Raw genomic sequence first — 15,966 nt, forward strand, 5'->3', positions numbered from 1 at the left:
CTGTATGTCATTGGTTAGATGGATGCTTAGAAGGCGCTTGCGTTCGATTAATGTAACCCGCCCCCTTCCTTGTTTAAACCTTCAGGATACACACACACACAGAGAAAAAGAACAACGCCACAGTGCAAGGGCTGTGTTTGGAGTGAGATGATGGTCTTGCTCAACTGTTTAAACTCTGTTTGGCAGCCATTGCATTCATTTTTTAATCCTTTCGTAAGCAAAGATCTCTTTTGCGGGTGGTGTACAGAAAGAAACATGGGAATTCAAAGCCAGCATTTCATTTGTGCGGAAGTGTTTTACAAGGTTGGAATTATAATTGTTTGTAAATTGAGGTTCCACTGTATATTAAATATGTTTTCTTAAACCACTAATTGTGTCATATGGTGTTGGTTTGAAAAATGTAACTTGGAGCAAATTGCAAACAGCCCCTTTAACCATACTTGCCAACCTTGAGACCTCCAAATTCGGTAGATTTTGGGGGGGGGTTGGCGGGGTCGGGGTTAAGGGGGAGGAGTATATTTATAGGAAGAATTCACTTAAATTCAAGTATTTCATATATATATATATATATATATATATATATATATATATATATATATATATATATATATATATATATATATATATATATATATATATATATATATATATATATATATATATATATATATATATATACTTGACTTTCAGTGAATTCTAGCTATATATAAAAATGTATTTTATTATATATACTGTATATACATATAAATAAAATAAATACTTGAATTTCAGTGTTCATTTATTTACACACATAACACTCCTCTCTACTCATTGTATTTGAAAGTGCAATGCTTTGCAGCCAGTAGCACAGCCTTTGAAGGATAGATAGATAGATAGATAGATAGATAGATAGATAGATAGATAGATAGATAGATAGATAGATAGATAGATAGATAGATAGATAGATAGATAGATAGATAGATAGATAGATAGATAGATAGATAGATAAATGATAAATGGGTTATACTTGTATAGCGCTTTTCTACCTTCAAGGTACTCAAAGCGCTTTGACAGTATTTCCACATTCACCCATTCACACACTGATGGCGGGAGCTGCCATGCAAGGCGCTAACCAGCAGCCATCAGGAGCAAGGGTGAAGTGTCTTGCCCAAGGACACAACGGACGTGACTAGGATGGTAGAAGGCGGAGATCGAACCCCAGTAACCAGCAACCCTCCGATTGCTGGCACGGCCACTCTACCAACATATATATATATATATATATATATATATATATATATATATATATATATATACAGTATGTATATATACATATATAGATGTATGTATATATACATATATATATATATATATATATATATACATATACATATATATATATACATATATAGATAGATAGATAGATAGATAGATAGATAGATAGATAGATAGATAGATAGATAGATAGATAGATAGATAGATAGATAGATAGATAGATAGATAGATAGATAGATAGTACTTTATTGATTCCTTCAGGAGAGTTCCCTCAGGAAAATTAACATTCCAGCAGCAGTGTACAGAATTGAGATCGAATTTAAAAAGTAAAAAGTAAATAATGGGTGTATAAATGGAAACAAAATAGAAAAATATTACAATAAGAATCAAAATAAAAAGCAACAATGAGAATACAAATATAACAGTAAAATAAGAATAACTATGAGCATAGGTATGTGCAGTGTAATATTCTGGGTTGGAGTCAATAACCAGGCGAGGTGATGAATTTACATCTCTTTACTTCATACTTCAGAACCGACTCCCACACTTGCAGTCAGGGTGCGCAATACAATGTAAACCGTTGGCCAACCAAAAAGTAATCACAGAACACTATAGTGTTCTGTGGTTACTTTTTAAACCGTTGGCCAACCAAAAAGTTACTTTTTGGTTGGCCAACGGTTTACGTTGTACTGCGCACCCTGACTGCAAGTGTGGGAGTCGGTTCTGAAGTATGAAGTAAAGAGCGGACGTGACGACAGGCTGTCCTCACTCAGGTCCGCATGGACCTGGAGGGGGCGTGCCTTAAGTCCGGCAGGAAATCGGGAGAAATTCGGGAGAATGGTTGTCCCGGGAGATTTTCGGGAGAGGCACTGAAATTCGGGAGTCTCCCGGAAAATTCGGGAGGGTTGGCAAGTATGTTTTTAGCCCTATAGTGTGGTCAAAAAGTAGAAAAGCCTCTTAGTAAGATCTAATGCAATTTAACATCATTGCCAACTACAACAAAACACATTTTTATATAGCTACATATATATTTTATATCACTTTTACAGAGTCAGTCAAAAAGAAACACTTTTTGAAACAGCTGTTGTATTTTATCTCATTACTTTGGTGAACTCAGTGTTGAGTGTATTATATATTACTTATTAATTGGTCTTTTTAAACTGCAAATCATTGCCCAAACGTTTCAACTTTGGCACAGGTAATAGATACATTTGATTACCAAATAAAACTCTGGCTGTCAAACAATTAAAATATGCAATTGTGATTAATCACATTTTGTCCAAAGTTAACTCATAATTAATTGCAGTTTGCGCAGATACTTATGTTTTTATCTCCTAAAAGTGGACCTTAGACGTATTATTTTCAAGTTGTTAATACTATTATGCAGAGGTGGGACCAAGTCATTGCTTTGCAAGTCACAAGTAAGTCTCAAGTCTTTGCCCTCAAGTCTCGAGTCAAGTCCCGAGTCAAGACAGGCAAGTCCCGAGTCAAGTCCAAAGTCAAGACTAGTAAGTCTCAAGTCAAGTCCCAAGTCCTGCATTTTGAGTTTCGAGTCCTTTCAAGTCCTTTTAACCCCAGACTAATATTTTTACACAGATTGTGTATGCTTTTAAAACGCTGTATTTATTTATTAAAACAAGTGCATTTAAAATTGCAGGAAAAAAAATGGTGCTGACATTGCAATTCATAATAGCACTATTAACCATTTTAGCACTATTAATCATTTTAATAGTTTAAACAATTTTAAACATTTAACTCATTCCTTTACAGAATAAACACATTTGCAAAAACAAACATTAACATACTATTGGTTGTATTTTATGAAAATAACATTACCACAAAGTTGAGAAGGAGCAAAGATCTTCAATATTTGTATGTGAGAATCACAAAGAAATCTTCTGGGGGAGGATGACACCCCTACAGGGGTTTGGTTTACAAACTTTCAGCCCCACCTAAAACAAAATTCACCAGCCGCCACTGATTATGATGCATTCTCATTTTAGGCAAAGTATAAGACAATACTTTCTTAACAGTATAATTGTAACCAGGAATAAGTCTTCAAGTAACAATATTCAAATACTAACATTGTTGGGTAAAACAGCATTTGGTTTTATTCTGAATCCAGTGAAACAGATTGGTGGTTTTAGCTGATATAAAGACTTTCAGGTGTTTATATATGTTTAAGTATTTGGCAGACGCTTTTATCCAAAGCGACATACATAAAAAATAGATATAAAACAATCACTGTAAACATGATCATTTAAGGGAAGAATGTAATACAAAATATCAATACAAAGTGTCAAGACAGAATAAACTCTCTGCTGCTGCAGCAACAGAGTTACAGTCTATAGGTCCCTAAAATATATAGATATCTAATGTATTCATACATTGTTTATGTAGGATATACGCATGTATATATAATCTAATCATATTGTTTCTTCAACTTAAAAATAGCTGACCGTTTTTTTCCCCCTTCTCTGGGATTATATTCCCAGTTTTGATCTCGGACGTCTGGTCATTTATAGTGTATAAAAATATTATATTACTGTTAAGCAAACTATGAATAGTAAAAACGCCAAAACATGTGTCCGTTATCATAGCTACACGTATGACAAAAAAAAGTGTGAAAATCAGTGGTATTCAGTGAGGTAAGATGAATTAAATTTGCTGACAGTTCATTGCTCCTGACAAATGAATTGCACTGAGTGGAGCGGATCACCACTCCAAGATGGCGGCTCCGCGTCTCGTCTGCGCCAGTAGGCAGTAGCGCTCAATGCTGCGTACCCTTATAAGATGTCTATGGTTATAACGTTAGCAGTGAGTTTACAGCCTCACTGATTTAACTACACAGCAAATAAAAGTCATGTTACTTAGCCAATAAACGTTATCTTACATTCAAAACTTACCCTTCTTTGTGCAACTTCAAATGTCGAACGAAGTTGGAAGTTGTTGCGTCTCCGTCTGTAATATTCGAACTGCGTGATTTGCATACGGCAATTCGTTTTTTGTTGACCAAGTCGTAGTTTTTATACCCGAACGAAACCAACTTTGGCATAATTGTTTCTCACTGCCGCATTGTTTGACAACTCATGTTCGGTGGTTGTCCTGCAATTGGATTGGATGAGAGCTGTGGGATGAAAACAACGTAGATCTAATTTGATTGGCTGTTGTACTGACAGCACACCAGCTGACAAGCAGCACACACGCTTATAGACACAGACGTATAAAATGAAAGATACGGAGCGCTCCCAAATAAATTTTTAAGGTTTGGGTTTTGGGGAAAGTAGCAAGTCAGGTCAAGTCAAAAGCCTCAAGTCCAAGTGAAGTCACAAGTCATTGATGTTAAAGTCTAAGTCGAGTTGCAAGTCTCTTTACATTTTGTCAAGTCGAGTCTAAAGTCATCAAATTCATGACTCGAGTCTGACTCGAGTCCAAGTCATGTGACTCGAGTCCACACCTCTGCTATTATGTCAACATGGGACTGGACAATTTGTTTTTTTTATGCTAATGTTGGTTTATTAAACATTGTGCTTTTTTAAACAGCACAAAATGGACATAAACACTCTTTTACTGGCAATAAAAAAAAATTGCCTGTGGGGCCAGATTTTGTATCCCTGACAGAATTTGTATCCCTGCTGCCGGAGCGCTTGCATTCAGAAGGGTGCCTAAATAAAACTTGATTTCACATCTTTAGTGACTCTATGACATGTATCAGTTCTCATATAAAACCTACGTCTTTGTCAGCCGCAGGTCAATGCAATGTCAGAAAATTACATATGAGTACATTTAAACTGGACATCATTCTTTAATCCTCACAATAAAATATGCTATTTGATCTATTATCTTGTCATGTAGACATCATGTTCTTGGACTTAAACTAGTGATTTTATGCCTGTGAGTTTTGTCCAGTAAGTTGCATCTGGTAAGACCTTCATGGTGTTACAAACGGCTGGTAAGGCCTTGTGTGTGTGTGTATGTGTTGATGCGTTACATGTTTTAAAATGCATGCTAGTGCACAGTGACAGGTAGAATCCCACTCGGGGATTGTGATGGACGTAGCAGCTAGCTATGATTTAAGGAGCGGCCTGGATCAGAACCAAGTAGAGGCTCCTCTGAGGCAAATACAAAGGCTTCTGTTTTCTTTGTACTCCGTGCACGCCTCTCTTTGTCCTCCCCAATCATCTCCTCTATATGGAAATATGACTTTGCCACAAGAGTTCACCTAAAAGACATAATTTACTTTACAAAGAAAGTAGACGTCCACCACAAGTGATTCATGCTCCCTTGTGTCGTGGGAGCTGCAAGGCTGTGCATAAGAAAACTTTGTTATTTTTGCAGGGTTAATACACACAGAAGTGTGATTTACAGTTTTTAATTATGTACCCGCTTCATATAGCCAATGTTTCTGGGTGTTCATTATCCGGGTATTAAAGGCTGAGTAGAGACAGAGAACTTATTTATGCAGAGTCGTTGAGTTTGTCGATGGGAGCTCGACAAACCACATTTTTTACCACTCAAATTGCAGCTAAAAATGAGAAGCGGTCACTCTAAGAATAGAAAAAAATAAAACCTTGACTCTTTAATCACCTGCTAAAATTTAGCAGAGCAACAAGCCACAACATTTGATGGAAAACGGTTTTAGCTGTCCTTGCTGGACAGTTCACTCCCTCTAAGCTAATTTAAAGACATGGTAGACTCAGTAGTCCGTTCCCACAAATATCTGCATAATCTTTTTATCCAGAGTATATTATTCCAATAGTGCATCCAACATGTTCTCACCTAATTAAGTGAATATTTACAAAACAGGCTGAATTTGAACTCTATCATCGCTAGCAATTATTACAACTACAATACATTACATTTTAATTGGGCCACACGGTAACTTAGTGGTTAACATGTAGACTGCAAAGTCAGGAGATTGAGGGTTTGACTCTATGCCATGGCATCTCTGTGTGAAGTTTGCGTGTTGTTACTGTGCCCAAAATCAGCTGGGATAGGCTATAGTTCATCTAAAGAGAAAAATAAATACACTGTCAACCAAAAGGCATTGGCGTTTGTGATCGGCTTTGAAAAGCATTATTAGCAATGGCGATCACATATTTTTCATGTAAATCAGCCGACACTGATCAGTTGCTGATTGATTGGCACATTGCTAACTTTATATCTTGAACTGCATTGGCAGCTTTTTTTTTGTGAGAATTCAAATATGCTGCATGTCACTGGCTCCACCACCACTGGCCAACATATGTTCCTAATAGTTGTTTAAATGAACTAATTTTACAATTAGAAATTGTGTTTAATAAGAATTATTGCCAGTCACACATGTTCATACACGAAAGAGATATTTCAGAACCAAGGGATTTAAAAAAACGGATGCTATGGTTGTTGTATTCCTGTTTAACTGGTAATCTTATAGCCTCATAACAGTGAGTACTAGTACGTGTTGGATATACAGTGCATCCAGAAAGTATTCACAGCGCTTCACTTTTTCCACATTTTGTTATGTTACAGGCTTATTCCAAAATTGAATGAATCAATTTTCACCCCATTATAACAAATTGATTAAAAAAATAAATAAAAAAATCACATGTGTTCACAGCCTTTGCTCAATACTTTGTTGATGCACCTTTGGCAACAATTGCCGCCTAGAGTCTTTTTGAATACGATGCCACAAGGTTGTCACACCAATTTTTGGGCAGTTTCGGCCATTACTCTTTGCCCATTGCTCTTTGCAGCACCTCTTTTTTAAATAGACCCCCCCTTTTTTAGACCAGTTGATCTGCCGTTTCTTTTCTTCTCTCCTCTTCTCCCCTGTCCCTTGCGAGGGGGAGTTGCATAGGTCCGGTGGCCATGGATGAAGTGCTGGCTGTCCAGAGCCGGGACCCCGGGTGGACCACTAGCCTGTGCATCGGTTGGGGACATCTCTGCGCTGCTGACCCGTCTCCGCTCGGGATGGTTTCCTGTTGGCCCCGCTGTGGACTGGACTCCCGCTGATGTGTTGGATCCACTGTGGACTGGACTTTCACAATGTTATGTCAGACCCACTCGACATCCGTTGCTTTCGGTCTCCCCTAGAGGGGGGGGGTTACCCACATATGCGGTCCTCTCCAAGGTTTCTCATAGTCATTCACCGACGTCCCACTGGGGTGAGTTTTTCCTTGCCCGTATGTGGGCTCTGTACCGAGGATGTCGTTGTGGCTTGTACAGCCCTTTGAGACACTTGTGATTTAGGGCTATATAAATAAACATTGATTGATTGATTGATCTTAAGCTCCATCAAGTTGGGTGGGAAGCGTTGGTTTTCATCCAGGGTGTCTCTGTGCATTGCTGCATTAGTCTAGTCAGGGAGGTGATCAAGAACCAGAGGGTCACTCTGTCAGAGCAACACCATTCCTCTGTACAGAGAGAAGAACCTCCCAAAAGGACAACCATCTCTGCAGCAACCCACCAATCAGGCCTGTATGTGATGTATGTGGCCAGACGGAGACCATTTCTAAGTAAATCCTTTGCCAAATTGCACTTGAAATACTCTGACCATGAGAAACAATGAGACAAAGATTGAACTCTTTGACGTAAATGTCAGGCATCATGTTTGGAGGAAACCAGGCACCGCTAATAACCAGGCCAATACCATCCCTACAGTGAAACATGGTGGTGGCAGCATCATGCTGTGGGTATATTTTTTTATCAACAGGAACTGGGAGATTAGTTTGGGATAGAGGGAATGATGAATGCAGCATCGTACAGAGACATCCTGGATAAAACAACAACGATTCCCATCCAACTTGACGGTGCTGCAAAGACGAATGGGCGAAACTGCCCATAGATAGTTAGGTTTGCAAAGCTTGTGGCATCATATTCAAAGGTGCATGAACAAAGTATAGAGCAAAGGCTTTGAATATGTTTGTACATGTTCTTAATTTTTAACAAATTAGAAAAATTTAAAAATAAGAATAATTATAATCGTCAATATGGGGTATTGTGTGTTTTGAGAACAAAACAATAATCAATTCCATTTTGGAATAAGGCTGTAACACAGGGGTCGGGAACCTTTGTGACTCAGAGAGCCATGAAAGCAAAATATTTGGAAATGTATTTCTGTGAGAGCCATATAATATATTTTAAGACTGAATTCAACTAAATGTGAGTATAATAAGCCTCTAAATTTATTCTTTTAAATAATGTTGTTATAATACTCATTATTAATGCGACTTCTGGTGCTGCACGGATTTGCTGATGGCTTTGTAGTCTGGTTGGTACTTGGTGAGGTTAAGCTTCATGCAGCCAGGGAAAAGAACGGCGCTGCATTTATGTCCTTCACTTGCGTTTCCTCCACTTGGTTTGCTATCATGATGGTACGATCATGAACAGTTCTTGCCGACAGAGGCATGTCTTGTATCCGTTTAATTATCTTGTCTTTGTTCGGAAGATCATGAAAAAGTTCACTGGCTACATCCAGCATGAACGTTTTAGCATACTCGCCATCTTTGAATGGTTTTTCCGTTCCTCACTATTGCTAAAGATCCAGCAAAACTAGCGGAATTATAGTCACCTTGCCGGGTCCATACGCGGAGTTGATGCTGGCTAGTTTGCACCCTGCTCAGTAGCTCTTGGCACGCTTCCTTCCTGCTGTCTCCCGCAGGGTTATTTTGTTGCAAAGGTAGCATGGCGTGTGTCGAAGTGCCGCTTTACATTTGACCGTTGGATCGATGCAATTTTGTCATTGCAAATTAGACACACTGCAGAACCTGCTCTCTCCACAAAGGTGAATTCTTTGGTCATTCGTCCTGAAATGTACGATACTCCTCATCTTTTTTTCTTTTTGCCATCTTCTTCATCGCAGGGTTAGCTTTGAGCTAATGACCGCGCAGACTGATTCAAAAGGGGGCGTTTACCTGTTTACCCAGCAACACCCAACGTAGGCTATTATCATCCAATTAAAATAATGGACAACTGCTCCTGCAGCCAACTGCAGCCCTGAACAAGACATGAGCAGTGGAAAATCGATGGATGGATTAAAACAAGCGATAATATTTTGTTTTATCTGAAAAGCCGAAATCCGCGAGCCAGATGCAATCATCAAAAGAGCCACACCTGGCTCGCGAGCCATAGGTTCCCGACCCCTGCTGTAACATAACAAAATGTGGAAAAGGTGAAGTGGATACTTTCTGGATGCACTGCATCCCTGCAGCATCACTTTAATGATGATTTTATCACGATAAGCATATTAAGTAGCCACCAGTTACAGTTCAGCATGACGCTAAATGCCCTGACGGCCTTGACTGCCATAACACTGCGGGCAGCCTTAACCTCTAACCTTATGACCTCTTCTTAGAAGAGGTTGCCCTTAAATAATCTCTGACATAAAAGCCTAAAAGCTGATGTCTTTTGTGGAGGTCGTTGATGTCTCAGGGCAGGAAATGGCCTTGTGTGTGTTCGCTGTCTTGTTGTGTTAGTGAGCTTACGTTGTGGTTTTATCTCTAACAATGTGTCGTGACGGACTATCAGTGAAAAGGCCCACATTCATATGATAAACACACAGCCACTGTGCCCCTGTGGGGTGCTGGGCGGGTAGGACATGAAAGAAATGGAAACAGCATGGTGTGTATGTGTGCTGCTATAATAAGTACTGTGTAGTAAAGTTAAAAAGTTTGTTAAAGGCAAAGGCACTGACTGAACATCAGAGGTGGGTCTCTACAAAGAGGCGGTGAATCTTTGTTTTCAGTTATGAATTATGTAATTACTGTATATCGGAGACTGACAGCAGTGCACATGACAGTGATGCATACAGATGCATACAGCTGACCCTCTGGTTACAAATGAGCTCAATTCCTATACTGCAAGTCAGAGCTTATACAGCAGACCCTCGTTTATCGCTGTTAACTGTTTCCAAGCCGGACCGTGGTAAGTTAATTTCCACAAAGTAGGAAGTATTACCAATAAAGCTGATATCCTCATATTTAAAGCATAAAAACCCGTTTAGGACCTTATGAATACAGTTTTTTTTAAAATTGCGAGTGCCCTGTAGACATGAAATAACACTCCTTAGTTATCTCGACACTCTTATACTCAATAATAATAATGCCACCTGAAGCTGAGCCAATCAGTGGTCACGATACTGAACAGCACGCTCAGATAGGTTTAGTTTCCTCTATTGGTCAACACTGCAGTATTCATACAGTATTTTATAGTCAATTTAGACATGTTTATGCTTGAACATGCTTAATTCAGACACATAACTCAAAGAGTATTATGCTTAATAAAAACGTCTTTTGAGTGAAGCCGCAAACATTTTTAGCACGTTGACGCGACGAATGACTGTACAACTAAATTAAATCGCTCTCATGGTAAATGGTAAATGGTAAATGGTCTGTATTTACAGTATAGAGCACTTTACTATACCTGGAATGATACCCAAAGCGCTTTACATTATACATCACATTCACCCATTCACACACACATTCACACACTGACGGCAAAAGCTGCCATGCAAGGTGCTAACCACACATGAATCATGAAAGACATAAAATACAGTAATTAAATGAAAAGCGACTAAATAACAATTTTTCTGAGGCAATTTCCCACTTTGCATTAATTCATTCACAAATATACATATATAACAATACAATAAGAGGGTTAGGTTCTCAGTTATACTTACTTTTATGCCTGTGGTTGTCTTGCAGACACGTGTACCTAAAATGATCTCATGCAGACACCTCTTCCCCTCCTAGATCTCAATGTCCCTTCCAAGCATTCATCAGCATGACCAATATTTATTTTTAAGGACTTTGACTACAGTCAGGCAGTTGGGCACAATCGTGCAGCTAATAAAATTTGAACTTCAATGGTGATAGCTTTCTTTTTCTTTGGCACACTGTCGCTTGTGAGACATACTGAAATGTAAAAAGTAAAAATGTAAAACTAAAAATGGACTGAAATTACGTTTTTAATTCATCTAAGGGAGCGTGTTTGTAACCACAACGTAACTTGGAATATTGTAAACCAAGGACCACCTGTAGTACTCAATTAAACTCCTTTAAAAGCCTGAATACAATAATAAATGATGCGACTATATACAATTTATACCATGTTAACTGCATCTCCCTCGAAACAACCACATGCATGTTCTCTGGCATATTCTAATAGAAAATATGCCAATCGTTTCAGACATCACTCTGTGACAAACAAACAGTACACATGATGGGCTCTGCAAATACAGCTGTGCAAATATTCAGTGTGCTTTCATTTAGATCCGCAGTGGCAAGCTGATGATCACCAACACCAGGAAGAGCGACGCAGGAAAATACATCTGTGTCGGAACCAACATGGTGGGGGAGAGAGAGAGCGAAATCGCTGAGCTCACCGTGCTAGGTAAAATTAGTACGATTCTCTTGTACAAGTCTGAAGTACATCACTTTGTCTAGGAATGGAACGATACGGCATGCTTGTATATCCTTCTACATATTAGGGTAAAACATTACATTTTACCAACTTTTGGCAGCTAATTCTCCAACAAATACAACACAATTCAATTAAGAATATAATTTTTAATTTACAGCAACAGTGCAACAATGCAGACAAAGTGCAACAGTTACAGTTTGAGAAGTGTGAATAATTATTTCATTTTGAGTAAATTAAATACCTTCACTGGCTTAAGTGCTGCATTAATAGTTCCAGTTTGTAGCGCCAAACTCTGCTTTTGTCTCTTACCGTTGTATTTGTATGTTCACATGTTTTACCGAAAGTGTCACTAAACATGCAGAAGACTTTGACTTTTTAGCACTGTTGCTGCCGTGTAGATGCCGACAACTGAGTACTGACGCAAATGCAAGGCACACTTCCTGTTTTTCAGTTTAATGTGTGCCCAACTGAAGATTCCTTCCCTGAGAAGTCTGATACTGATATATGTACCATTACATTCCTACTAAACAGTCTGTTACGTGGCTTATCGTAAGAACCTATTAATTACCTTAATTTTGTTACCATCTGAAAAAAAATGTGTAGTGTGTCCACAATAAGCACCGTCGTATCAGAGCGCCCCACTATTCTTGGCACCTTCCACAGCCAAAACTCCAGCTTTCATTCCTCAACACCTCCACTTCTTTTTTCAACATTTCCCATCAGAATTGAGCTCTTATCAGTATCGCAGTGAGATGACCTTGGTCAGCGTGTGGAGCCTACAGTCTAGTGCTTCACCAGGCTTTTCAAGGCTGGGAGAATAATCCCGCTGAATGCACACAAAGGTCAAAGTATTCCTGTAGGCTATGCATCCCTAATGACCTTGGAAATAATTGCCAGAATGTTTTAAAAAAATAACTGAGGATTTTGTGTAGTAACTTAATTATTTTGGCATCAATACATTTTACTTTGCAGTTTGAATATAAGGAGGATTAAATATGTATTGAATTACGAATCTTTATATATTAGAACAAATACTGTAATTTCTGCACTATAGAGCAAGTTTTTGTACTAATTTAATTTTGTACATATTTAGGCCTGTAAGCATCTGTAAGCCACAGATGTGGTCAATGAAACTAAATATTTACACAGGCATTAGTGTTCATTTAAAAATGTAACAAAAGACAGTCCATGTAGCCTAATGGAAAAGTCACTGAGCACTAACTTCATCCTCATCCTGCACGCTGAAACAGCTGAAGTTGTATTCTTCTATGTCAGACTCGAAACATTTTTAAATCGCTTCGTCCAACATTTTCTCTGCCACATTTGCACTTTCACCTTTGTCGAGGCAAATTTGTCTGTGAGTTTGTGCCGCCTTCTTAAACACGCAGTAGTACAGCTGTTCAATTTCCTTTTTTGATGCACATGTCAATCGCCTTCCACTTAAGAGCTATATCGTATGCATTTTGTTGTCTTTGCCATGATGAGGGTGACTACACAATGTGCTAAATGGTTGACTGAACGATTGTGTGTGTTTCATTGTTCCTCCATGACAAGCATACATTTATTGGCGGCATGTGAAACTTTTGAACCCGGAGTATCCCTTAAGTTAGCTGCAACATTGTATAAGCCGCAGTGTTCAAAGCGTGGGAAAAAAATTGCGGTTTGTAGTCTGCAATTTACGGTAATTTATTAATCAGAGAGATATGAGGATTCCTTAGTTTGCATGAATATTAATTATTCCATCTTATCAAGACATTTTGAACAATTATTTGCTTAATTTGCACATTCTTTCTTTTCTTTCCCCCCCTAGTGGACAGTGCTACTAAATACCTGCATGTATTAAAACACACACTTAAACTTAATAGTGCACGCAAAACTGCTACTGCTACTAAGGTGGTGCACAGAAGATTGTGTCTCTTAAGTGAGAAAAATTAAGAAGCACAACACATTAAGCTTGTCTGTCTTCATGAATATGCAGTCTATGCTGATTATCAGAACACCCATAATACAGGGAGGAGAAAATGCAAAGTTAATTACTGAGCACATGCATTGTGTGTTCTACTTGATGCCCACCAGAGCGCCCAACCTTCCTAAAGCGGCCCAGCAGTGTAGTGGTGTTGGCAGACGGGAGTGTGGAGTTCCACTGTGCGGTTCAAGGTGATCCTGTTCCCACTGTCCGCTGGAGGAAAGAAGATTCTGACCTGCCTATGGGCAGGTAATACACATGCTCTTTCTTTGAACAGAGAAAACATGGCAACACACTGGTTCAATCCACCACGTGATGCTCCACCCCCCATTTTTAGATATGAAATCCTGGAGGACCACACTTTGATTGTTCGCCAAGTGACCTCGTCAGATGAGGGTTCCTATACATGTGTTGTGGAGAACATGGTTGGGAAGTCTGAAGCAACTGCAACACTCACTGTTCATGGTCAGTACATCGTTGTGCACATATAATGTACTTGAACAATGCCATCATTCACTTGCTGCAGCTTGTTCTCAAATATTTACATCTAGTTTTTAATGCATGGCAGATATTGAAAAGCTAGGTGAACTAATTACAGTATGTCTTGTAAGGTCACAAAAAAAGCACACACCTACATTCAGCTTTCTTATTCATTGAATTCCTCTTTTTACAGCCATAGTACACATAATAGGAAGTTATCTGCCGAGTAGAGGGTTCATATACAGTACACCAGACCTGGGCAAATTAAGGCCCGGGGGCCACATGCGGCCCGTTAAGCTTTTCAATGTGGCCCGCCGGACATTACCAAATAATTTTTTTAGATCTTTAAGATGGAAAGTGTAGCTGCCATTATAATGTGCAATGATGTTTTCTAATGACCGTAAGTCTTCAACTATACAAAGTATTTCAATGGTTGGAATCTGCGCTTATGGCTGATATACAAGTTACTATGGTAATCTAATTAGTTACTATGGTCATCTAATTAGTTGCTATGGTAATCTATGTCACAGCAGCTCAGATGAGGCACCAAGCAGTGTGGGCGGGAAGCGTTTCCACAGACTCGGAAGGAGATTTTCACAACAAAGTTGTAAAGCATAGTGATATATCAGATGTATCAGATTGTACGTGGGTTTATTTTGTACCCTTCATGTTCATATTTCCCTTTTTGTTGAATTTTTGTTGCGTTTCACTTGATTGTAAAATATGTCGATCGAAAGGGGGTGTGACATTCATATTTTGTCAATATTCAATGTTTTATCGTTCATAGAAAAATTTAAAATTCCATTATGTTTTTTAAGGCGGTCTGTCATAACGTTTTTAGCATTCAATCAGACATTATTGTGAGGTTTTGTATTAGTGTTCCTAAAAATAGATATACCGGCCCCTAGACACATTTTTTTCTCTAAATGTGGCCCCCGACTCAAAATAATTGCCCAGGCCTGCAGTACACAGTCAATATTTCCATAAACTGAAGCCGACATTTAACATATTTGTCACCAAATGTGTCCCGCTCTCAGCTGCACACAGTTAAAGAAAACATTTTAAAAAAGACATGACAAAAACATGTTTTTTAAAGTCATAGTGCTGTTAACTCTGAAAATAATTGTATACTTAAATGTAGGGATTCCCAGTAAAAACTCTTCAAGGAGTCCGTGGCTGACACAAGTTCCAATAAAGTTCTGAGTTCGCCAGTTGCAGTACTGTACTTTTTTTTTTTAACTAAAACACAAAATACACCAAATTCCTTGTTTTCTTCAGTAGTGGCTAGCAATCCTGCTCACAATAATCTACATTCCATGTCAAGCAAACACAACAACACGCAACAACACAATACAGTTGTAGTACACTTAGTACACTAAATACGCGGGATTCACATAATACACGTAAGACATGTAATATACGGTCAGAAAAACTGTGATACTCCCTTAATTGTGCCAAACAAGCTGCATTTATCCACACCTGGCCCTCTGCGGCAATCAGCCCACACACTCTTAAAGGGAAAGTAAAACAAATTGAAAACAATCACATTTTTCAGCCAAGTATTTTAAATAAACTAATTAAATAATGCATGCTAGGGGTTATACTCATAACAAGTCAAACATAAATTTTCTTGGATTAATTCAGTAATAGAAAATACATTTCCATAACCATATACGGTGCCTACACTTACATTAAAACATATGGATATTGAGCAATAACTACAGATATCATTCCACATCTGTCCTTCAAACTACAATACGGCTTAGCAATTGCGCTTGGCAATCAGTAATGACTAGTCGTAATGCACCGACAATCCATCAAGCGGTGCGGCTTCATAGTTTACCAAAGTCGTACTAAAACATTTT

The 15,966-nt window shown here is 38.5% G+C and overlaps 1 protein-coding gene across 3 annotated transcripts in view; it reads left to right on the forward strand.

The window, feature by feature from the left end:
- The window catches only part of LOC133650616 (roundabout homolog 1-like), a 256,474-nt gene that overhangs the window by 184,403 nt on the left and 56,105 nt on the right, over window positions 1-15,966 (forward strand). For all 3 annotated transcript variants that reach the window (XM_062048087.1, XM_062048085.1, XM_062048086.1), the window contains exons 4-6: window positions 11,505-11,625; window positions 13,732-13,870; window positions 13,959-14,086. In XM_062048087.1, coding sequence (XP_061904071.1) covers window positions 11,505-11,625; window positions 13,732-13,870; window positions 13,959-14,086 — 388 coding nt within the window. The remainder of the gene's footprint in view (window positions 1-11,504; window positions 11,626-13,731; window positions 13,871-13,958; window positions 14,087-15,966) is intronic.

Source organism: Entelurus aequoreus, linkage group LG05 (genome assembly GCF_033978785.1).
Source record: "Entelurus aequoreus isolate RoL-2023_Sb linkage group LG05, RoL_Eaeq_v1.1, whole genome shotgun sequence".
Taxonomy (NCBI): domain Eukaryota; kingdom Metazoa; phylum Chordata; class Actinopteri; order Syngnathiformes; family Syngnathidae; genus Entelurus; species Entelurus aequoreus.